The 24,447-nt window shown below is 49.9% G+C and overlaps 4 protein-coding genes across 6 annotated transcripts; 2 read left to right on the top strand and 2 right to left on the bottom strand.

Annotated features, from left to right (window-relative positions):
- Positions 1–1,199: 1,199 nt before the first annotated feature.
- Positions 1,200–9,146, top strand: lsp1a (lymphocyte specific protein 1 a). The gene is made up of 13 exons (XM_049722288.2): positions 1,200–1,393; positions 2,791–2,913; positions 3,124–3,370; positions 3,449–3,546; positions 3,611–3,839; positions 3,948–4,073; positions 4,150–4,193; positions 4,266–4,347; positions 4,823–4,951; positions 5,047–5,142; positions 5,224–5,310; positions 5,381–5,483; positions 8,744–9,146. The coding sequence occupies exons 1-13, from the start codon at positions 1,335–1,337 to the stop codon at positions 8,758–8,760; spliced, it is 1,440 nt and encodes a 479-aa protein (XP_049578245.2). The 5' UTR covers positions 1,200–1,334; the 3' UTR covers positions 8,761–9,146.
- On the bottom strand, positions 5,570–17,622 carry prr33 (proline rich 33). 2 transcript variants are annotated; one of them, XM_049722286.1, is made up of 2 exons: positions 17,596–17,622; positions 5,570–8,692 (listed from the first exon to the last, which is right to left on the bottom strand). In XM_049722286.1, exons 1-2 carry the CDS (start codon positions 17,605–17,607, stop codon positions 6,098–6,100), a joined length of 2,607 nt encoding a protein of 868 aa, XP_049578243.1. In that variant the 5' UTR covers positions 17,608–17,622; the 3' UTR covers positions 5,570–6,097. The 2 variants fall into 2 exon arrangements, with proteins under 2 accessions (XP_049578243.1, XP_049578244.1); XM_049722287.2 differs by lacking the exon at positions 17,596–17,622 and adding an exon at positions 9,600–9,757.
- On the top strand, positions 10,796–17,436 carry LOC125970232 (troponin T, fast skeletal muscle isoforms). 2 transcript variants are annotated; one of them, XM_049722290.2, is made up of 12 exons: positions 10,796–10,947; positions 12,938–12,978; positions 13,115–13,128; positions 15,691–15,709; positions 15,797–15,842; positions 15,985–16,101; positions 16,167–16,244; positions 16,329–16,442; positions 16,534–16,646; positions 16,729–16,819; positions 16,905–16,945; positions 17,214–17,436. In XM_049722290.2, the coding sequence occupies exons 2-12, from the start codon at positions 12,959–12,961 to the stop codon at positions 17,248–17,250; spliced, it is 690 nt and encodes a 229-aa protein (XP_049578247.1). In that variant the 5' UTR covers positions 10,796–10,947; positions 12,938–12,958; the 3' UTR covers positions 17,251–17,436. The 2 variants fall into 2 exon arrangements, with proteins under 2 accessions (XP_049578247.1, XP_049578248.1); XM_049722291.1 differs by lacking the exon at positions 10,796–10,947 and adding an exon at positions 12,792–12,863.
- Positions 17,623–18,426: 804 nt separating the features above from the next.
- On the bottom strand, positions 18,427–21,798 carry LOC125970230 (myoblast determination protein 1 homolog 1). The gene is made up of 3 exons (XM_049722289.2): positions 21,051–21,798; positions 19,946–20,021; positions 18,427–19,510 (listed from the first exon to the last, which is right to left on the bottom strand). Exons 1-3 carry the CDS (start codon positions 21,666–21,668, stop codon positions 19,278–19,280), a joined length of 927 nt encoding a protein of 308 aa, XP_049578246.1. The 5' UTR covers positions 21,669–21,798; the 3' UTR covers positions 18,427–19,277.
- Between the last annotated feature and the right edge of the window lie 2,649 nt (positions 21,799–24,447).

Genomic DNA, 24,447 nt, shown 5'->3' with positions numbered 1-24,447 from the left:
TGACACCGGGAGGGAGACGCAACACATTCAATGACTGATCCGTTGATGCACGGGAAGGCAGTTCACTCGTTGACTCGTTCGCGAACGGGAAAGCCAGGACTCGTTCCCTCACTGATCCGTTCTCGCGATGAACTGGAAATGCAAATCACTCGCTCACTCGTTCCCTCGCAGATCCGCTCAGGAAGTGAAGGGGAAATGCAATTCACGACTCGTTCGTGAACGGGAAGTGACGTCATTTTCTTCTTCGTTTTGTTTTACGGCGAGGTGGCACCAGCTTCAATGCGCATTACCGACACCTACCGGTTGAAGTCATATGAACCGAAAAAAGAACGAATTCACGCTCGTTCACTGAAAATATTCTTTTGAACGAATCGTTCACTCACGAGCCAACACTACCACACAAGATTCGAGGCGATGGTGGAGGGAAGAAACTTTGCCAACTTTTCTCAATGTCTATTTCAGCGATGTTCCACCCGAAATGTGAATTTTGGGAATTTCTTTCCTTTGGTGGTCGTTCTTTTTTGGTCTTCTTGCGTTTGCTGACCTGTAAAAGTTTTTTTGGGTACGTGAGAGGCGCCGACGTCAGCGTCCGGGGGGGTTGACGGGTCGCTGGCTTACTCACACGCCATATACGAGTCGGGACACGACAGGCGAGCGAGCGAGCGAGCGAGCGACAGGCGACTTGCTTCACCACCGAGAAGTTGCTTTCATTCTTAAATTATTATTATTATCATTTTTGTGGCTAAATCCAAATATTTTGCTTAAATACAGCAATTTTATTTGTTTATTGACATCTTCCTCAATTTGTTAACTAACTTTCATTTGATCTTTATTTCCACAAATGCATTTTGGGTGAAAGACTGGTGAGGTGTGAACAAACATGAAATAGCGACACTAAAGCAAATGAGGAGAAAATCAATCAATCAAACAAACAAACCCAACAAGGTTTCTCTCTCCTGGTCTGTTTTCACTTGCAGATGTCGGGGTGTCGTTTGGGCACCAGGACTTTGGGGGATCATCTTTCACCCAGAAGGATGGATGCTGAGCTCTTCTCAATGGAAACCACATGTAGGACAACAGACGGGGGATTGCGTTGGGGGTGATGACTAAACCCTGCCTGCCCTCGCCCCCCCCCCCCCCCCCCCCACACACACACACACACCCCGTCCCACCCCCGACATTCCCGACACGCCATGCAGGGGAGGGAACAGAGTGAGCGAGCGAGCGAGCGGCAACAAAAGAGCCAACAGCGTGAAGGTCCAAAGAGAAAGGAACGGCGACGGCTCAGGACCACGTTGAAGAACTCCAGCAGAGCACCAAGAAGAAGCCTGAAGATGTCCAAGGCGCTGCTGAGGAGAAACTCCAGCAAACAAAGTCTGCAGAACCTCATCAGGTCAGTTCCAACAGGAGCCTGTGGCCACTGTCCGTCATCATCGTCATGGTGATGATGACTTGTGGCCTCCAAAGCTCTTTTGAACTCATTGACAGCATGATGTTGCTCTTTGCACACACCAAAAAAAAAAAAAAAAAAAGTCTCCAAAGCCCATTCTGTTGTGTGGGATGCGTCAATGTTTTCTGGATGTTGATTCATATTTGCGGCGTTGCTGGGATTACTGGCGGATTTTTGTGGGTCACAAAGGTTTTAGGGTTTCGGGGATTTGGGATGCGGATAACAAACAACATGTTGACATCCAGAACTGGACGGGAAGCACCGCCGCGGTTTTGAGACTCAGTGCCTCGAAATATGATGGATATCGTTTTTTTGATAAAAATTCCATAATTGTCATCACTGACCGCCGTGTCATCAAAATGAAAACAAATGGACAAAAAAAAAAAAAAATTCAAAAAAAATAAATAAATAAAACAATAAAAAACAAAAAACAAACATGAAGTTGAGCTGGCAGCTTTGTGTGATGTCATCACCGAGCGCCGCGTCATCAAGACAGCAAACGGTGCGTCAGTGATGTCATCACTGAGCACGGCGTCAACCTGTGAGTCGCGCCTGGGTCATAAATGCAGGAGGCGGGGCCAGGGAGCACTCAGCCGTTGATGGCCAAACGCTGCCATGGCTCCTTGTGATGATGTCATTCCCAACTAGGAAGCTTGATGTCATGCCAAAGGAATGTTGCTGGAATCTTTCATCAGACTGCTTTTATTGTGAAACGCTGTAGAAAGAAATGTTTATCTCAGCACAAGGATGATGTCATCGTTCAGGAAGCAGAACAGCTGTAAACAGACTGCGACCTATGACCCCCCTCTGAGCCACATGCACACACACACAGATAAGCGGCTGAGGAATGTTATTTTTGTTATCAGATTGATTGACAAGGGATTAAGTTGTGACCCCTCCCCCACCCAAGGTGCGTGCGTGCTTGCTTTTAAAAGTTCAGTGGCGGTTTTTTTGTTGTTTTGAGGTGGCCGTCTTTGTAGCTGATTGGAATGTTTGCATGTAGCACTCCAAACATGACAAATGCTCGCTGACAAGTCTGGACTTGTTATGACATCATCGGCCTGTAATTATTATTTTCATCGTCGTCATCGACGTTGCATCCGATGACAACACGTCTTTGAGGACTCTTCTCGCTTTTCTCACCGGTGACGTCTTTTCACGTCTGCCGAGACACAAACGAGCGCTGACACGTCGTAGACAAAACGAGCAGGTGGTAACCTTTTTTTTTTCTCTCTGCATTTCGCGCGCCTTTCTTTTGTGTTGGCGAGACCGGAAGAGTCACAGAAAGGCATCGAAAGTTCTATCAAGACGATGATGATGATGATGCTGCTGTGCGCCAGGTTGACAGCGCAGAGGAGCGTGGAGGACGCCGAGGAAGTGGAACGCGAACGCAGGAGACGTGCCCGAGAGCAGTCGTGTCACAGGAACGGTGACGCGGAGTACGCCGCCGACAACCTCCACGTGTAAGTCATCCTCGCACGCAAGAATACGCGGCAGCTGACGTGACACAATTCCCAAAGAACGCGGATGACGTCGCGTCTGCCGAGTCGTCGCTCGTCGGTGACCCGCAACGCTGACGGGCGACCGGTCCGGGCTTTGTCATCATCAATCTCTCGAAGTGACTGACTTGTCAGCACCCGTTCCGCTCACGACGTCACTTCTTCTTCCTCCAGATTCGACGGCGCGCCAAAGCCTGGCGGCTCACCGTCGGTGGAGGAGGACGAAGGCTTCAGCGATTGGACGCAGCGCAGACAGCAGAAAAGACATCAGCGGCAAGTCGGACGGGACGAGGAGGAGCGCGACGGCGCCGCTTGCAGGTCGGAGCCGAAAGACAGCACGTCGTCTTCTTCATCTGCTGGCGTCCGGTGCGAAGCAGAAGATGACGACGGTGAATCGAGGCTGGAGACGGACGCCAGTCAGGTGAGCGGCCATTTTGTCCCACCGGCATTGTCAATTCATGTCCAAATCCTGATTGTGCGGCTCACATTTTGCGTCCAGGTGTCATCCACATCCAAAGCTTTCCTTCTCGAAGATTCCAAAGCGGTGGGCGCCCAACAGGAAGTGACATCACTATCCAGCAACCAATCAAAGAGCAGGTACACGCTAGCATGCGACAGCATTAGCATTAGCACGTGAGTTCATTGCCGTACGATGCGTCAGGAACGGCCAGGCGGACGCCGTCTTGGAGGCGGAGCGTCGCCTGGAGAAGATCCGGCTGGGCCTCCAGGAGAAGGAGAGCCGGGAGCTGGAGGAGCTGAAGCGACGACACGCCCGAGCCGAGCAGGAGCTGGAGGAGCTGGCCAGGAGGAAAGAGCAGAGGAGCCGTCTGCGAAGCCAGGAGGAACAACGACGGCAAGACGAGCAACGGCAGCGCCTCGCCAAGGAGGAGGTGAGCGAGACGCGTCTTAGACATTGAGTCGGGATGGACGGACGGACGGACGGACGGACAGCTACCTTGCTGCTTTGGCTGACAATTGGCTTTGGATGCCATTGACAGGAGGAGCGCGGCCGCATGAAGGAGGAGATGGCGAGGAGGCGGACGGATGCCGCCCAGAGGATGAAATTGTTGAGCGGCGGCGACGCCGAACAGGTCTTCAGTCCCGTCAAGACGCCTACACACAAAGTAAACAGTGGCCTGCCGTATCAATGTATTTGTCCACAAATTATGATGTAAGCGTGTCTCGTCTTGCGACTTCCAGATCACAGAGCGGACCGAGTCCCTCAGTCGCTCGCTCAAGAAAAGGTAAATGGAAGACATTTTGGGTTGCTACAACAAGGTCCTCATTCCTTCTCGTTGTTGTCTGGGGTTGGTCAGTAACAGTTTCAAAAAGACGCCGGCGCCCGTCCTCGTCAACAACATCGACGACAAGAAGGAGCAGTATGCGCACGCTGTGGAGGTACGCAAACGCAAGCACACAAAGGACTGGACCATCAGGTCAAAGTTGAGCTCCATAAGTGGGCGAAGAAGTTGAAAACGCTAACCCTAGCTTTCAGCCCTGACTCTACTTTGAACCCTTAGATGGGCAAAAAATGAATGGTCCTAGATATAATATCCATTAATGTGTTTACATTGATTCTAATATGGCTCGACTTATGGAAGTCAAGTCAAGTCAAGTTAAGTCAATTTGTATAGCCCTAAATCACAAGCAGTCCCAAAGGGCTTCACATAGACAAACAATTGACAATTCTTCTCAAAGCATCCCCTGATCTTAAGCTCCCAAAAGGGCAAGGAAAACCCTACCAGGGGAAAAATGAGAAACCTTGAGAAGGGACCACAGATGGAAGGATTCCCCTTTCAGGAAGAGTGCATCCAAGGCTTAAAGAAACTTTGGCCAATCCCAGTCGTTGATGAGTACGCCCCTTTCTGTCCAGAACTCTCAGGAAGCGCGAGGCTCCAAGGCCCCGCTGGTGGACCTTCCCAACTCTCTGGAGGCCGTCACCTCCAAGAAGAACTTGTTTGAGGGGCGGAGCAGCAGCACCCCCAAGACAACTTCCTGTCAGGTAAGCCAGGCCCGAGGCCTCCCTAAGCACGCACGCACACACACCGACCGGCCTTTTCAACTCACAATATGGCAACAATTGTATCGACCAATCAGGACACTGACGGCTTCAAGGTGGCCGTGACCCACTTGGTCAGCCAGTGGGTAAAGGGCCAAGCGGACGGCGGCCGAACTCTGCAGAGCCGAGCGGCTGTGAGTGACACGTCGTAACAATGTAAACAAAACTTGCGCTAATGCTAAGCTAAGCGCTAACTGACAACTGCGTCTTGTCAGGATGTCAAGAGTGGAGATGTAATGCAGAAGAAGAACATGTGGGAGGTGATTGGAGATTCATCAGGGAGGTCCACCGCAAATATCAAGGTAACACCTGCTAATGCTAACACGCTAACGCGCGCGTTCTTATTGTGCTTCTTCCGCGTGTTCTCGTCAGGGCTCGGCCGCAGCGAGTAAGAAGTACACCTTTGTGGTGACGGGCCACGGCAAGTACGAGAAGATCTCCGTGGACCGGGACCACGCCACCAACGGAAAGTCTGGTGAGAGAAGTCACACCCTTTTGAAATGCCTAAACCTAGTCCAAATCCCAGATGTGGCACTTATGAAGGAATTCACAAAATTGACAAACTTTTGCCTGATTGCTTTATTTTGGTGTCCCTTAGGAAGTGAAGTTGTAAATCCAGATTTGGATTTTTAAAAAATGTAAGACAAGCGCACACACCAAAAACAAAACAAAAAAAACATGCAGGGCGAGAACATTCATCCCAGTTCATCGGACTTTTTAACGGTTCATCTTTTCAAGCGACCTTCGAGTTTCTTAACGCACCTTTGCCACAAACGCTCACCTTCCCGAATCGATTCAGCCGAACGCAGAACACAACAAAGCAAGTCGACGTTACCGTTCTCTCTTTAACGACATCGAAATGAAAGCATCAACCTTGTGGAGACAAGTAGCACCGCGGTGAACATCTCACCAAAGGAACATTTGGAACAAACGGGAGCCTTGTTCAAACCTCAAAGCTTTTTAATGGCAAGACAAAGGTTAAGTCCAAACAAGCAGAGCCGGCCGACCAGGACTCGGCCACGACTTGAGGCCTGGCGCTTCTGATGCAGCAGCGCTTTCCATACGCTGCGGCCCTCCCTTCTGGCTTCCCTAAGAGCTGAAGCCTCTGGCGGTTCTGTTAAAGTCTTTTGGTTCGTCGTCTTTGGCCTTGCGTGCAATCAGACCCATCTCAAAGACGGTGGAGAACTTGGTGAGGGGTCTGGACGCTGCCTCCTTCAGCTTCTTGGCGTCAAACTTGGGGCGGAAGAGCAAGATGGGCAGCCGGTGAGCAAAGGACGGGATTTCCTTGGCCTGGGTCTTTTCGTCGTCTTTCTTCTCCTCCGTCGTCTGCTGCTCTTCCTTCTTTTTCAGCTCGATCTGGTGCATGATGTTCTCCTTGCTGGAGAACATCTGGAAGAGCACGGCATCCCACATCTTGGTGGCATTAGGTGGTGTGGCCTCAGCGGGGTGGACCCCCTGGCTCTGGTCCTGGCCCACTCCCTGGTTCTGCGGAAACGACGGATCCTCCTGCTCCACCACCATGTGCTTCTTAAGTCTAGACCAGCCGCTCAGTTTGGATTTCAATGCCTTTGGCTTCTGGGTGGCTTGAGGCGACTCGTCAGCTTTCTTGTCATCTCCTGCGAGCGTTCCAACCTTGTTGTCCTTATCTTGACTTTGGGAGGATGTTGCTTTGACCTTCTCGACCTCAGAGACCTTCACCGACTCGTCAACCTTTGCCTGACCTTGATGTTTGGAGGGCAGGACTTTGTCTTTGCCAAGAAGCTTCCTGACTGCCTTCAGAGGGTCTTTCTCAGGAGGGGGAGGAGCTTGTTTGGCTATCTGAGGTTTTGGCATGTCCATCTTCGGGTGGACAGGAGTTCTGTTGTCTGAGGTTGGCGGTGTGATGTTTGCTGTTTTCTGGATCTGCTCTTGGTTCTCTGGGAACGGTGGAGGAATCATCCTTGCATCTGGTTTTGGTGTCACTGCTGAGGTTTTGGGTGTCTGGGAAACAACAATCATGGGAGTAGTTGGGGGGGCAGAGACCTCCACCTTAGGGGGTTCTTTGGCTTCTATCAGTTCTTGGTTTGGTGTTTTACGTTGGGTGGCTGTGGTGTCCTCGTGGCTTGCATCCTGAGCTCCTGTAAGCCCAAAGGCCGGTGTGTGCGTTTTGATTCCTCCGTAAGCGGCGTACTCCCCGGGCATCAGTCCACGATAGGCAGACTTTGATTTGGGCCCGACTAGAGTCGGGGTCTTTGATCTCTGGAAGGCTCCACTGTGCGCCGACGTTCCGTACGTGGGCGTTCTTGGTCTTTTAAAAGCCGGAGATGAGATCAGCAGGCGGGAGCCCTCGTAGGTTGGAGTTACGGGCCTCTGATACCCAAAGGTTGTCACTGCAGATGTTAACTCAGCTGTGGGAGTTCTCCTGGTCAGATCGGATTCAGATTTGGATTTTGTCATGGTCTGCGGAAAGCTGGCCTGGGCCTCTCCGTGCAGATCCGTGGCAGATGCGTAGATCTCGGGAGTCTTGGCTCTCATTTGGGGGGTTTTGGACCTCTCTGACTCCATCATCATCGGTGACACTGCAAACAAGAGAGGGTTGGGTCTGGAAACCTCAAAGACGGGGGTGGCGGCACGCTTTGCCGGGGTTCTCGGACGCTCCGTGAGGCACCTCGGTGATTGCATTTCCCGGGTGGGTGTTTTGGCTCTGGTTTCAGATGTGGGCGTGGCTCTCCTGATCTCGATGCTCGGAGCCGCCGCCGCGTTTATCTCGACTTTGGCCGTTTCTCTCCTCACGGCCGCGTTTGGTATTTTGCCTTGTGGTTCGGCGTTGACCAAAAGATCGGGGCTTACGGACCGTTGCCACGCGAGGCTGGCTTCTTGGTTGCTGTCAGTGGTGACGGTGCTCCCGATGGCGGTGAGGGCGACCGTGTCGTACACGGGCGGCGTCCTGGATGTCTCGTAGTAGGACGTGCTGGCCGTGTACAGGCGGATTTGGGGGACCTCAAACATAGACTTGGGAGATTTGGAAGGTTCCGTGGCTTTGAATGTCGGACGGGGACTTTTGGGCTTGACGAACTGAGTTAGCACCGTCAGCGGGCGGATCAAAGCCTGCGCTCCTTCCGCCGGGTACCAGGTCGGATTAGGACTGGCTGGTTTGGGCTTGGTTGGCGGGGCTACGGCTAGTCTGGGGGTTTTGGGGAAAAAACTCGAATCTGGGGGTTTCAACTCTGGAGGAGGGGCAGCGGAGGGAATGGGCTGGACGGGCACCGTCGGAGTGAGCGGTGCAGCGCCGGCGCCGTGTTGCGGGTATTGCGGCTGAGGCGAGAACCTGGCGGCTCGAGAGAAGGCCGTCCGTTGCGGGTAGGGCGACGCCACATGCTGGTAAAGTGGCCGGGCAGCGAAACGATTTGACTGATGACTGGCGTAGAACGCGTAGGGCGCCTCTGGAGTTTTGGGCGGCGTGGAGTGTTCGCTGCGCTCAAGGTCCGGGCTGGCTTCGTTGACCGGGGAGAGGCTGGAGCGGAAAGGGCCGGCCGCCTGCGACGCCTGCGGGCAGGTCTTCTTTTTGGCGCTGCGCTTCAGAAGCTTCTGGAGACGGGCATTGTCTTTCCCGGGCTTGGGGAGCAAGGGGGGCGGGTACTGGACGGGAAAGAATCCAGGCGGGATGGCTGCGCTGTAAGCGACCGCCATGAGCGCCTCGAGCTCCTGAAGAACAAACCACAACAAATTTGTCATTTGATTTTGTTTTTCTTCCAGATTTGTGCGATTCCTGATGCGGTCTTCAGCTTGGAGCAAGATTCACACGGAACCAAGGCTAAGCCAAGACTTCACTTCAGTCGTTAACCATCAGCTGCACTTGTGACATGATGCGTACGTCTTTGTTGCCGCCGTGCGACACACTTCCTGTTTGCTGCTGATGTCACCTTGCAGTCGTTGAGGCCTTTTCTTGTTGTTGTACGAGTTTGTGGCGCCCTTTCGTAAGTCCGTTAAAGTTGTTTTTCTACTACAACTATTTCGCTTTTTTGAAAGGCATTTTTTGAAGAATAAAGTTGTATATTTGCCAGCTTAAAAAGCCATGGTTTCAATTTTTGGGTGATAAAAAGTGATACATTGTAAAGCTGTACGGGAATAAAATCAAATTCTAGTTCTTTTTGTCAAATTCGCTGATTATATTTTGCTCCAGCCAATCAAAATGAGGAACTGAGAATAATTGAAAACAATCAAAGAGTTGAACACTGTAAAGAATCAGCTGCCACTACTTGGTGAAATGTAGGCCAGTGACCCCCCCCACACACATTTAAAAGCCTCCACCTGACCCCCCTCCTTTTAAGGCACTGGAAGGTCGGCGTCTAAAGTGGAAAGAGTAATAATAGCCGTGTCATAAAAAGTTGTCATGGTCCACAATCACCTAAATGGACCCAAAAAGACAGCATCCCCCCCACCACCACCACCATTTTCTTACTGGCTTGCGAGTGGTGGCTTGTGTGCAGCAGGTAGGTTCCCCTTCAAGCAAGACAAGTGCAGCCAGGAAGTTTTCAAATCCACCCCCCCCTCAAAGAGCAGCAAGGACGAACGAGGTGGTCCCAGCACGGCCCAGAAAAGTCGCATTTACCTGGTGCAGCGGTGCTGGGTGGCGGCCGTCGGTCCGGGTGCTGCCTGCTTGTCGCAGCCCGGACTGTCAAAGCGGCTGCTTGGCGTTTGCGCCCCACTCGACCCCCACCCCCTTTGCCTCCGAACGCAAGGACAGCTCGCCATGACAGTCCCAAAATAAACGGAGTGACAGCAGCGGCCGAGCGGGGCGCAAATCTAAACCTTAAGTTTCACCTCCTCCCTCCCTCCCTCCCTCCCTCCCTCCCTCCCTCCGAGCAGAGGGCCCACAGCTCCACTTTGTGATACTCCAGAATCATTTTAGCGATGTAACGTTAATTGTCGCACACATGACGCATCTACAGAACGTGCAGCACGGGTTACGCCGGGACACGTCAAGTCACACTTGTGTTACGTCAGGGGTCTTCCATCCTGGTCCAGCTTCTACACACCTTGCTGAACAGCCAACCCCGAGGACTGAAGACCCCTGTGTTGCATAATGTTATCTCACCTGGCAATTTGATACGAGCAAAGATGCGATTTCATCTTCCAGTATGTATGAGGTTGTGTGTTAAGTTACACGAGGTTCCGTTACGTGCGCTGCTGGGTCACATTTCGTCTGGTCTCGACTTTTCTGCGAGATTGGGAGGGAGACTGTGACGTTGCTGGGAGTTGATGAGGGCTTCACTGAGTGGAAGTGAAATGTTACTGTAGCACCCCCTAGTGGAAGATGTCAGCTCCGTCAGGACGGGACTCGCAACGCCACATCACACACCAGGAAACATTCCGCCATCCATCAATTAAGAGATAGATTTAGTTCATTGTGATGAGAAGATCGAGAGGGTCCAACGATGCTGTGAGGAGAAAGTTCAGGGGAGAATCTTCAAGAACATTGAAAGATTGCAGAAGATTGGGAGGAGAACATTAGGAAGACAACACTGAGAGGAGAAGACCAAAAGACCGGAACATTGAGGGAGCAGCTGTTGGAGCATGAACTTCTCCGTCTTCTTCTTGCTCATAGTGAAATGTGCTTGCCTCATGCCGTGTTCCCGGAATAGCCCGACGACACGGGTACCGGTGATCTGGGGCTTGGCCAAACTTGAGCTGGCGGCCGGCGTCTCCTCCTCCCCGCCCGAGCGCTGGCATCTCCTTATTGAGGACCGGGAGAAGGAAGGAGTGGTCGCGCCGCCGAGACGGGCCCACCGCCAACGGGGCCCGCCCTTCGGACCAATGAGAAGGCGCGACGGGTCGAGTGTCACTATAACAGAAGAACAAAATCAGCGCGGCAAGTTTGCAGAACCTGACAGCCGCTCTGCGCCAGCGGGGACCTCCACGCTTCACACTTCTTCCTTCTTTTCTTCTGCTTAGCTCAGGTAAGAAAGTCCAAATCCCAATCCTAATCCAGGTCCAACAATTCCAAACCAGCGTGCCCAAAGAGCTCCTCAGTGGTCCAAATATCTTTTGTATTGGTCTTCCAGGATGCCTTATTCATTAAGTTCTGCCTCCGGTCCAAATGCATTAAAGTAAGCCAGAGCGGCTCAGGCCCATGTTGTCAACAGAACAGCTGTCGGTCACATTCAGTGGGAGGTTCGAGCAGCGTGTTGGTTCTGCGGGAGCTGTCGTGGCTCCCTCCATACTGTTGATTTTCATCTTCTGCTTTGTGTTGTCGTCACCTTCGGAGCAGCGATCGGCCAACATGGCCGCCTGCTGGTGGCCAACATGGCCGCCCGCTGTTCTGTTCAAAATAGCTCAGCAGTGACGGGACATTGTGATTTCCCGGGAATGCCGTCCAACCGAGAACGTAAACAGACCACACGGCTGCAGATCGCTTTGCTATTCATTGTTGATCATTATGATCCGTGTTGGACCAATACCATTGATGAGGAATTAGGACATCATTTCCCGTGGCCTTTGGCATTCATCACTGGCCATTTCAAAAATTGATGGAGACTTTTTGCCGATTTGGAGCTTCTCAAAGAACCTCCCATGTTAGGGTGAGTTCTGGTAGAACTTTGACGCTTGACTGGACTTCAACTTCCTGTGTTGTCTTTGACGTTGTGTTATGCCTTGGATTGTTTGCAAGGTGTCAGTCAATGAAGATGTTCTAGCAGAACCTCCAGCGCTGAGGCCTTCTAATGTGTGCTGGCCCAGTCAAAGCGTTTGTTTGCTTCTTGAGAGATCAACAGCAGATGGTTGTGACGCTTCAGACGGTGTCATCTTCCCGGGTTCCGCATCGCAGTCAAGCTGCAAATGGGCGTGGCACGCGGCCACATGGCGGCGGGATCAACACTAGCGGCGAGAAGGAACGGCAACAATTCTTCAGTTGGCGTCAAGGCGTTCCCGTCGACGGCGTTGGGGGATCTGAGGTTTCTTCTGAAAGGTTTAGTCAGCGAGGATCGGGCAGGACAGGACGTGCGTGCGTGCGTGATTGAAGGAAGCCAGCGGACGGCCGCATAAGGAGACGCCAGGTGGAAGGACGGCGGACCTCCTCCAAGGAAGGAAACAAATCCCTTCGCGGCATTCTGGGAAACCCGAGCCGGCCGGCGCACAGCTGCGACTCAAAATAGACGGCGGGAGGCGATAATGGGAATAATGTGTGCCTAAGCTCCTCTGCTCATTGGCTCAACTCTTCACTCCATCACTCACACGTAGCATCCATGATTCCATTGGGACCGCGATGCTCGTCCTGTTGGATCAAGTGTTGCCGGGCATGCTTATCACGCTAATGCTAATCACGAGCACCGCAGCGTAGAATGTTGAAAATCACGGCAAGGACGTACATATCGTATTGACATCTTTCTGTGCTGGTCTCCCGTTTGATTGGGCAAACTGTTGCTCGGCAGGCTAAGCACATATGATATTGCAGATTGGAATATTACGCTAAGGGGCTCACATTTTGCTCACCAAGATACGACGCAAATCAACAACTTGGGTTCTATTGGATAACGACTAATCAGGATATGATCTGATCTGATCTGATGTTACTGTTTGATAGGCCAAAGCATCGGTTGTTGTTGTCGCTGTGGGCGGAGTTTAGTGCGCTGGGTCTAATTTTAAAGCGTTGACAATTTTTGCAAACTCGAAACTTCTGCCATTTGATACCTGCTGAAGCCTTGCACATTTTTTACTGCTTTTGGTTGGGGCGGGCAGGAGGGGGGGGGGATGTTAAATGTGTGTGTGTGTGTGTGGAGGGGGCGGGGCTGCTTTCAGTTATTTTGAAGCTGAGCTTTAAATAAAGCCAGCTCGTTGCTACGTCGCAGTAACTAAAGCCAAGACGTCTTGGGGCTTTGTATGTGAATTACACGCCACAATAAATGCCATTGAGTGAGTTTGAATACGTGATGTCAACTTTTTGATTCGCAGGGTGAAACGTCCACGTTCAACATGTCCGACAACGAAGAGTAGTAAGTTCCTTTCTGGTCATCTTCTATTTGTACATTTTCATGTCCTCTGTCTGCTTGGCGTGACCCATTTGGTCCCGTGCTGTGTTTTTTACCGTCCCTTTTTGTGTTCTGATCTTGTGTCTTCTTGTGCCCCCAGCGATCAGACAGAGGGTAAGTAGTATCCATCATCATGGGCTCCTTTCTTCCTCCTCCCCGCCACCACCATCATCATCGTCATCATCACAACGGTCCTCAGTCGTGTGTCTGCGTGCGTTGTTACTGGCGCCGTCTCGGCATGACGGCTGGCACGGCTCCCGCCGGTGTACCCGCGGAGTTCCACCGCGGGTACCCGTGAGATCTTTTTTGTAAATGTCCTTCTGCTCCTTCTCTTTCTCGGACCGCCATGAAGAGTACGATGGTAAGCCTTTCCCACTAACTCGCGCTGACGTCTTGCTTTGACGTCACGATAAATTAACCCCGTCGGAGCACGGGCGGCACTCGGACGCCGTCTTGCAACACCTCTTACAGCCTGCGGGGGTCCTCCACACTTACTGTTCCTCCCCTAAACTTGCTGTTGGTTCTCAAACTGGCGGCCTGCCATTATCACGGCAAAAACATGACCCCTCCATTCAGATGGGTGTGACATCATCACACAAATCTGACAGAGCTGCCTCCAGTCTGCACTAGTCACTTGTATGTCAAGTCCGACTCTTGGAAAAAATACAACTTGCTTTTTTTGTAAGATCATTCGATTTCAAAAACACATCATTGGTCTTATAAAGGTGATTATTTTTGAACTGGTGTTAGGAATGTAAAGGAGCCCTGGGGGAAAAAAAAAAACCCTCTTCCCGGACCCAAAAAGTTTGAGAACCAGCGCTAGCTAACCTTCCTTCTCTTTGCCTCCATTAACCGCACGTGGTGTGGCCGTAGCGGAAGAGCTAGTAGAGGAATTAGAGCCGGCCCCCGAGACAGAGGCAGAACCTGAAGTAGAACCTGAACCCGAGGTAGAACCTGAACCAGAACCCGAGGTAGAACCTGAACCCGAGGTAGAACCTGAAGCGGAAGCAGAGGATGAGGCCGAAGGTATGTGGCATGGAGGGGGGACGGGGCAGGGGCGGGGCTATTCTATCATCCTTTAGCACACTGCAATGTGCGCTCCAGTCATGCTAATGCTAACTTACCTTCCTTTCACCTCTGGACAAAGGCAAAGAGCTAACTTCACTTGGACATTCATATTTATGGGTCATTTTTATTTCTTTGGAATTGTTTTGTTTTGTTATTTGAAAGGTGAATCATGGTAATCAACATGAATCCTGGCTTTCGCAACATCTCACAAATGGCACCGTTTCAATTCAACAATTCAAATATTGTTGTCGATAACATCAATTGATTTACAAAAGAAGCTTTTGTTTCTCCGGTAATCTGATGACAACATCAATCACTGGAACTCAAGCTTTGTTGAATGATCCGATGGCAACAAAATCCTAACCAAAACTCAAGCTGCTGTTTTTTTTTTGTTTTGTTTTAATTTCGTTGATGATGTGACGGCAGAGAATGATCGTGGCCATTCAAATTAAAGCTGCTGTCTTTCTTGTAGGAAATAAGTGGATGATTAGCTCATCATGTAAGCGAACAAAACAATCGGCCCTCAGATTTGTTTTGCCTTGGGCGAGCTAATATGCTAACAACCTTAGCTGTAACGTAGCGCCAATCACGCTAACAGCACTAGTCGCCACGAAGATGATTGACCGTCAATCATCAGCACAACATGGATGCCATCATTTTGCATTAGCTTTTTAGCTCAAGTTTGCTTGTGGAACTTTTAATGCGCCTCAAGAGCCAAAGCTAACACTTTTATTTTCTATTCTGCTTTTGTTCTGGACGCTTGCTGCATGCAGAGGCCTTTGAAGAGGAAGGTACGTTCTTTTCACAATAAAACTCTTCATATATTTCAACTTTGGAGCTTCGCACAATCGTGCAGAAAACCGCTAGCGGAGGACAAAAAAAGGGTGAAAGAATAAGAGACGCGAACGACTCGCCACCGCCCGCTCGTCAGCTGCATGGCATGAAGCCGGCTGCTGGGAAAGAGAGGACCCTTGTGATCATGTGACCTAGCCTGACTTGTAGACGGAGAAGACCACGACGACTTTGGGGTCAAGCCGACGAGGAAAAAAAACACACACGTTTAGTTAGAGCTGAAGAGAAGGATCATTAATAACACAGTGAACCCTCGCTGGGCAACGAGTTCTTATCAAACGGCTCGTAATGGCTCCAAACAGTTGCCCGTTCATTTGATGATCAACAGTCAATCGATTAAGCTCAACTGAAATCTTGCCCTTGTCCTCAAGACAACTGGGCCAACGTGGCAGCCGTGAAAAATCCGTCGGGTGTTTTGGCGCCATCTTAATGAATTGTTTACACACATGAGATGCTTGCTGCAATCTCTTGAAGTTGAGTTCAACATCATTTTTGTTGAATTGCACCAGCTAGCTTAATGCTAACGTAATAGCATTAGCATTGACGTCACGCTACTTGGCGTCAGTCATTTCTTGCAAGGGTTCACTGTCATCAACTTTTAATATGTTTGCTCTTTATCCCTTCAAAGTCTAATCCCCAATTAAACATTTGAGTGCTTGAGAGACTATTTAATCCGTTTGACTTCTAACAGCATTAAATGTACTTGTCCCCTGCCCCTCCCAACCTGCGCTGCCATCTTGATTTGCGTCCCTGCAGAGGAGAAGCCAAAGTTCAAGTAAGTCACCTGACGGATTGAACCGTCCTTTCGGTTCTTGCCAAAGCACACCGACCAACGCAAACGCTCGCTCTCGTTCCGTTCTAGGATGAGCGCTCCCAAGATCCCCGATGGCGAGAAAGTCGACTTTGACGTAAGTTGCCGGCAGAGGTGAGACTCGCCGAGTCACGATTTTGCCGAAAGCCAGAATGGCGCTTTCAAGCAGGTCTGGTGGAGCCTGTCAAATGAAATACGCCTTTAGTCAGTGTCGCTGACTGTGCTTTGGGTGCGTTCAGGACATCCAGAAGAAGCGTCAGAACAAAGACCTGGTGGAGCTGCAGGGCCTGATCGACGCCCACTTTGAGCACCGCAAGAAGGAGGAGGAGGAGCTCATCGCCCTCAAAGACAGAATTGTGAGTGCGCCAAACATTAAGATGGTCTGGAGAAAGTCACGCTCATGTGACTCAAATTCCCGCAGGAGAAGCGTCGCGCCGAGAGGTCCGAGCAACAGAGGATCCGTGCCGAAAAGGACAAGGAACGCCAAGTCAGGCGTGAGGTCCGTATTCTATACCACCGCTCTTCAAGCCCCACTCCCCCCCCCACCAAAATGCCAAGCCCACTCTCGGTTGTCTGCGTGCAGGAGGAGCGTCGCATCAAGGAGGAAGCGGACGCCAAGAAGAAGGCCGACGAAGATGCCAAGAAGAAGTCTGCTCTGACCAACATGGGATCCAACTACGGCAGCCACCTGCAGAGGGTACGTGTGACGCTTCATCATCCCAAGAATTTGTCTTCAAAATATGGCCAGCGGTGCTCACCCGGCCGAGTGCGACTTTTGTCTCCGCCAGGCGGACCAGAAGCGCGGAGGCAAGAAAGAGACGGAGAGAGAGAAGAAGAAGAAGATTTTGGCCGCCAGGCGCAAGCAACTCAACATCGACCATCTCAATGAGGACAAGCTAAAGTCAGAAATCCCGCGTTCGTAACGATGACGGCGTCCATGTCGTGAGCTTACTGTCACGCTCGATCCACCATTTGTGTTCCAGGGACAAGATCAACGAGTTGTACGATTGGATGTGTCAGCTGGAGTCGGAGAAGTTCGACCACATGGAGAGGCTGAAGAAGCAGAAGTACGAGGTGAGTGTCACCAAAACAGCCCCGCCCCCTCGAAAAAAAAAAAAGGAAACAAATAACACCAAATGTGGTTTTTGCACCCCGTCAGGTCACCACCCTGCGTAAGAGAGTGGAGGAGCTGAGCAAGTTGTAAGTAACGCCTTTGCGTGGCAGTATCTCGTAACTACAGCGCCGCCGCTGGTCAGGAGGAAACATTACACCACATTTCTAAACACATCATTGCAAACAAAAGGCAAAAATAGCTCCTAAAACGTTTTCATGACATGCTAGAGGAGACAATCATGGCGCACATTAAGCTCCATGTTCATGTCAACCTGTTTTTAAAAGATGGATCCAACAGAATTAATAGCAGCTAATCACAAAGATGCTAACGTGGCTTTATTTGTGCATTGCACAGCAGCAAGAAGGGAGCCGCTGCCCGCCGAAGGAAGTAGACGCCGCTGGCCAAATGATTCTAGCTGAGAAGTCGCACCGCGTCGTCGCGCTGAAGACGCCACGTTATCGCAAGCCGCTAGTGGCTAGCTGCTAACGATAGCAATAAAAACATCTTGGACCTCCATGCTCTCTCGACTGTTTGGTTCTCAGTATTTTTGTAAATAAAGTTTGACTCTTCAAGACGACCTTTTTACCCCTCTCGTCATTCTACGACGCTAACAGGAAGACTGAGGCCAATATTTAAGAAGCACATATGTGAAGCTAGCAAAACAGCTGAAACTTAGCATAAAACTAAGTACTTAATAATGGCTAGTCACAATCAATAAAAAGAAAGCAGAACTCACCAGACCACACATTGGAAGCTGCTCTGGCCCAGTCCGAAAAGTTCTGATCTGTTGTTTGCTTAGCAGCCCTGCCTCTCTGGTGTCTTTTTCTTCTGCAGAAAATTGCGCGCGTCCGTCAGTCAAATGGGTCCGTGTGGAAACGGCCCCTTTTTTTTTTTTTAGTCACCGGAATAACTATTCCGCAACACGCATTTTTATGGCAGCTTTCCTTCGCCTTTGTTGAGTGAAGGAGGGATAAAAAGATGTTTGCTTTCCCACAGAGGGAAGGACAGCACAGTTTCGTATGAATTCGACTCCACTTTTGACGTCATCACGCCACGGGGAGTCGGTGTAGATGACAATGTGCTACAGTACCACACGGTGGCAATGTTTCTCCACGAGACTGCTGCTAGTTCATGTCGAGGTTGACAGATGAAAACGGAGGTGATATTTATGGAGTTGTCAGAATATTTCGTCATCTATTTATTCGTTTTCATTATATCATTAAGAAAAACTTTGTTGCGCAATCATGGTCTTGGTTTCGATCCTGACTGTAATCAACGGAGTAAGAGGGATCGTATTTGGTACGTTCATTTATTTTTGAAAGTGGAGTAAAAAGTCATTTCAACGTCAAATCGAAGAATTGTTAGGAATATAGTTCAAAATAGTCCAAGGCCATTTTAACATTCAAGTAACTGAAAAATGCAGAATCTCTTTCTAGTTTACAATACAATGTAGGTGAGTAGCGATTTTATAGTGCAGTGCAAATGTTTAATATAACAAGACTATTTTATTTCACAATAAAGAAATAAAAACATCCATGTTTTAAAGAAAAACTATAAGACATGAGAGTTCAGTATAAATAAAGTAAAATATTTATTTTATATTGGAGTGTCACTCGGTTTGTATAAATATAAAGTTGAACATTTTGTGTCACGACAAACAAAGAAAAGCATTAAATACATTTAACAAACGCTCTTATTTACAATATCAGTTTATGGATACAAAAAAATGGTCCTCTGCTGCAGTGGAGCCAGCAAGCAGTCAAATCATCAGTCAGTTTTTGCCATTTTGCTGTCGTTGAAATCGAAGTGGAGGACGTGAGGGAAGCTTGAGGTGGAGCTAGGAATGTAAGCAACAACAATCACTTGCCTTCATGTTGGCTGCATGAGCAATCATCCCCATCAATCAGCAAATCATTTATCATCGGGAAGCCGACAAACGGCGCAAATGCAAAGCAAGAAGAAGAAACACGGCAGCGGTTACTTGCATGACATTAGCTTTAGGGAGCGCAAACATACTTCCGACAAAAGCGGCTTTATTATATCCGAGTGTTGTTATCGTTATTGTAACAATCCACGACGTGTAAAATCTTTCTGTCGTTCGAAGCATTCACGAAGTAAAGAATCATTGAGAACTAGCTCGACAATTATTAAAACATTTTAGAAAAAATACGGAACCGTGATCATTTGGCACGATAAGCATTTAACACGACATTCATTTCAAATAGTGGGCTAAAAACAACGGGCTGCCTAAAAGATCCTTTCTTTGAATGACTAATTGTGTTGGTTTTATTGCCATGGGAAGCGGCAAGAATGGAAGCACCGGGCGCAAATGTCAACTTTGAGTGGCGGTGAAACTGCTCGTTTTGTAGTTGGATGATGATGATGATGATGACGATGATGATGTGGCGCGGCGGCCTCCTATAGGACTTGGTAGATGAGGTTGGCGTCCCGTTGGTGGTCGGCGCTGTCGCCAGGGGGGGCCGACGGCGCGTCGGCAGGCGCATCCGCATCCGCGGGCGCTTCGGTGGGCGCGACGCCGGGCGCGTCCGCGTTGCTGCCGCTGGCGACGCTGGTGTCGGTGGAGATCCTCTCCACGATGCTGGACAAACAATCCAGGCTGGAGACCACCGACGCACGCTCGCGCTTGACACCTGCACGCGTGCGCGCACAATGGGTCATTCATCCAATGCTCACTTCGTCATTGGCAATTCATGCAACGAGCTCGCAGAAGGCCGCGCTACAGCGAGGGGACCGGCCCGCAAAATCATTTTGAAATGATTATTTGGGAACTGTGCTGAACAATGCTGGAGGTGGGCCTATATACACATTTCGTTCTTCCCCAAAATACGTTTGAGCCATTCCAGTTGAAAAAAAAAATCCGAATGTCACCAACACCTATAGTAATTCATCGACCTGAATTATGAAATTTGCCACTTGATGGAGTACTTGATGAGAATAGGGCGGTTATTCGGGGCCTTTAGAATGAATTACTATGCCGATTATTCACGACAACCCGCCGCCCCAAACACACTTGTTTCTGTCGATATTGCAAGTCATTTGGGAGAAGTGACGTCACGGGCTTTTACCGTTGCTGCTGTCGTCACTGAAAAAGTTGTTGGCGTCAAACGTGGCTCGCTTGGACGAAGGGCAGCTGAAGTCCGCCTGCACAAATCATCATAAAAATAAAAGCAAACATTACAAATTGTAACAAAAAATAGAGCGAATTTAAATGTGTAAATTGAAGTTGTGTTTTGTAAAAGGTGTTTTCACTTTTGACAGCAGGCTTGTTTTCCATGATCATTTACAAACTTATTTACTATAAACCCTTTAATTATGCGATAGTGTCAGTACGATCGACATTGTATTACTCTGTTTCGGCGACAAAAATCTGCTCTCAAATTAGTTTGGCGCAAACGGCAAACTGGCAGCATGCGCTCATTCAGATCCATTCAATTTGAATTTCAAGCCATTTTATCTCGTTGTTCATGTCATCATCCACTTAAGAGGGGGCAGAAGAAGTGAATTCGTCATATTTACAGCTCTCGTTCTTCAGTTTATTAATATTTTATTTATATTTAATATGTAAATGTATAAAATATATAGAAAGTGGCAATTGGATTAAATTCGATTTTTGTACTGGTATTGATTATCAAACTTACATTTCAGTATTTTCATGAACTAAAATAGACCTAAAGACAATAACGAATTTTAATTTGAAATTGTGCGCATGTGCGATGGTGTTTTATTTGTGATGCGAACAAGTCAGCATTGATTAGGATGATCAATTGGTCAAATGCAAAGATTTAGCGCATGAAGTTCAATCAAGAACTTTTTGCCTTAAATTGAGGCAAAATTAAATGTCATATCAAAACATTTTCGAAAACAACCCTTCTTATTTTCTATATGTCTTATTATTGTTTAGCTTATTCTTTTCTCCTGTCGGGCGCGCGGCCAGGACAAGAAAGCTCATTCCCAAAAGCAAAATATATATACTTTAATTCATTTGTTAAAAAAAAGAAAAAAAAAAAGGGGTTGCCAGAGGATTTTTTTTTTGTTTCTACAGAACGAAAGACCTTTTCTGATACCTTTAAAATTAAAATTCTATGAAGCTCGGAGCAAATATATTAAGACCACTCCACCCATGAGGGTGTGGGGATTTTTTTATTTTATTTTTTCTGCTCGCCTCCTTACCATGCCGTCGGAGCAGTTGGAGCGGGGGCTGGAGGCGTCCGAGTCGGCGGCGTAACGCTCGACTTGCAGCGGGTAGCAGGCGTCGCCCGTAGGCGGGGAGCCGGCGGCGGCGCCGGCCCCGCCCGCGCGCAGCAGCGCCTGCAGCGCTTCGATGTATCCGATGGCGTTGCGCAGGATCTCGACCTTGGGCAGCCGCTGGTTGGGGTTGGCCGACGTGCAGCGCTTGAGCGTCTCGAAGGCGTCGTTGACTTTGCCCAGGCGGCGGCGCTCGCGCAGCGTGGCCGCCTTACGCCGGTCGGCGTTGGTGGTCTTGCGCTTGCACGCCTTGCACGCCCACAGCAGGCAGCGGCCCGCCTGGTGGTGGCCGCTGGGGGCGCGTACGTGCTCATCGTCGTCCGGGTCGCGTGCGTGCGAAGACCCGGACGACGACGAAGACGAGTCGTCCGGCTTGCAGGCCTGCAGCAGGCCCGCCGCGTGCACCATGCGGGGATCCAGGTGGGGGTCCAGGTCCTCGAAGAAGCGCATGTCGCTCGTGTCGAAGCACGGGTCGTCGTAGAAGTCGTCGCCCGGGCAGCCCGGACAGGGCGCCATGTTGAACTGCATGTCCGACAGCTCCATGCTCGCCACCGAAAGTTGCCCTGCGCGCAGCCGCCTTAACGGGTGCTCATGTTGGGCCTGGCTGCGGGCCTTTGGGGGCGGGGGGGAGGGGTTATTGGAGAGTTCGGTTCACTGATACTTGATGGGGAACCCCGAACCCGCTCCCAGCGTCTTATAGCTGCCAGGGCACGCGTAGGCGTGTTTAGGGGGGGCAACGTGCACCTGACGCCGGCCAATCAGGGGGCCGCGCGCGGCGCGACTGCTCTTAAGACTTCACGCCAATTAGGATCCAATTACGACGCCGCCTCCCCCCACCCCCCCGCCACTCAACGCAGAACATCCCATTCACTTGTTTGAATGTTGGTGTTCATTTTTCCTTGGCCCGCCTTCATTTCATCCCCACAACGTTTGAAAATGATTTTACAAGAGAAAGAAAGAAAGAAAGAAAGAAAGAAAGAAAGAAAGAAAGAAAGAAAGAAAGAAAGAAAGAAAGAAAGAAAGAAAGAAAGAAAGAAAGAAAGAAAGAAAGAAAGAAAGCATGTTGACAAATCCAAGCGTATCGTCAGGCAGCACAAAAAAAAAAAAAAAATTACATGGGCCCTTTTATAAAATATGACAAGGTGATATGTAAGATGATGACGAGAATGCCTCTGACAAAATGAGATTATGACAATATGTTCAATACGTTCTCTCCACATTGACAGTGGAACAATCACAAGGGTCCGTGGAGGCTTTTCCATTTGCAGCCCTTGAGGACCACCAAGGTGTTGACATGGCTAGGAGACCCCGGTGCTGCTCAGCTGCCATACGCAAAGCCCCCCTGCCCATCTTCTAAGATGGACGCCCCCGTCTGGAGCTCAGCTGGGGGTGATGAGACACGCTGGGAATCAAATGGCTTCCACTTAAAGGTAAATCATCTCGCTGAGGTCCACTCGGACCACACCCGGATAACGACCTCATTAGACGTCGTTGAACCCGGCTGGAGCGACACTCCCCACTCCAAAAGTGCCACATAACCAGACAGCCAAGGAGACATCCAAAGACCAAACCTGAGGATGATCCATGCATGGCGGCATATTTAAACAAGGGCTGTTTGCGCCGTTGCGGGCGTCAACTCATCCGACTTGATTCAGTCCAATCGAAGGACCTCCTCTCGTTTCCTTTCATTGTGGAGTGCTCACATCACAAGGAGACACACCACAAGAGAGAGGGACATTTCATGAAACACAATGACCAAAAGCACATCGGAAGCTGTTGGCACACTTTCCGGGATCAGAATTCAATCTGCTTTATTTTTGATGACTTAAAGGACGGTGGCTCCAAAGGATCAAAAAGACAAAACGGTCATATCGCATCTAGGTGTCAAACATCACCACGGCAACCACGACAGAAGACCAACAAGACGTGTGTGTTGACTCGTCACCTGTGGGTTCAAAGGTCACGGACCACACAAGTGTCTGCCACTGCTACATGACCACAGGCGCACGCACACACACACACACTCACACACGCACGTGTAACCTGAGTCTTATTGCTGTGCAAGCAATTACTCTCATGTGCTCATCAACATGTTAACTGCAGACTAATGCTCACATGCGGACACACAACACACACACACACACGCACGCACACACGCACACACAGCGAGCTCTGCAAATCACCTTTATTCATCCAGCAAGCAAGTAAGTCAATGTCAGCGAGGTGAGGTGGTCTCCGGGTGGTGAGGTGAAGATGCTTCCTGCAACAGCTGAGCCCCTAAAACCATCACAAGGCCCCCAAAGGGGACCACCCAACACCACACAATTACACGCAACACACACACTTGTGCATTTTTTGTATTTCATTGTGATAGAGCACAAGTTTTCATTAGCGGTCGTAACTATTGATTGATTGATCTTCCATTTTGCAGCATGACCGTCTCGTCATTCTCCATGTTATCAAGTTCTAAAGTTGGTATCCAGACGAGGCCTGTAGCACTTTTCGTCTCCTCGCTAATCTGGTCCCCATGCTAACTTTTTGGAATGCGACTCGCTTTCTTTCGATATCAATCACGTGCGTGATGCAGTGGATTGAAGCCAAGTCTCTAAAGCTGGACCCAGACCTGCTCCATGTTGTATTTTTATTTGCCATCCTGATATTTTCTGTAACCGTATCTGGACCCGCTAACCCACAATAGCATGTTAGCAGCGCTGACGTGAGGCGCACGCACGTTAAAGCGAGCTCTCATGTCGGCGGTTCAGGTTTCGGCCTCCAGCACCTGTCGTTAGCCCTTAGCCGCTAGCCGACGCTGCCTCGTTTTGTCTCGCTCGTGCCAGCAAATATTTGCGGCGTTGTGTCATGCCGCTTCCCTGAGAGCTTTCCTTCTCGCTGGATTTAGTCTAATCGCGTGTTCCACTCTGGCATGTGAGGCTGTATGCCCACAGCAAGCGCCTCCAGCCCATCCAGGCCCGCAGCCAGGACGCGTGGGGGGTCTCCGAACGCAGCCGCGCGTTGACGGACACGGAGAACCTGCCCAGACTTTTACATGTCAAAGAAAAGAACTCAAACGACGTCTTGGTTGTCCAAATGAGAAAAGAGCTCCACATGCCTCCAAAAATGCTAATGTAGCATGGCTAGCTAGCGTTCGACTTCATAAAAGTAGGTTTCAAGAGCTCGAAATAGGACCTTTGGCCACACCCAAAACATTTTGGGGGGTTATCAATTTCCAAATGCTCCCAAAGTTTTTGTTCTGCTGACTTCAGCCCATCTCCAGCATATATTTTTAGTCAGAATCTCCCGACGAGCGCGATTGGTCCGGTAC

This window comes from Syngnathus scovelli, chromosome 6 (genome assembly GCF_024217435.2).
Source record: "Syngnathus scovelli strain Florida chromosome 6, RoL_Ssco_1.2, whole genome shotgun sequence".
In the NCBI taxonomy this organism is placed as follows: Eukaryota; Metazoa; Chordata; class Actinopteri; order Syngnathiformes; family Syngnathidae; genus Syngnathus; species Syngnathus scovelli.
The sequence above is the reverse complement of the archived record's forward strand: the minus strand, read 5'-3'. Positions and strand labels throughout refer to the sequence as shown.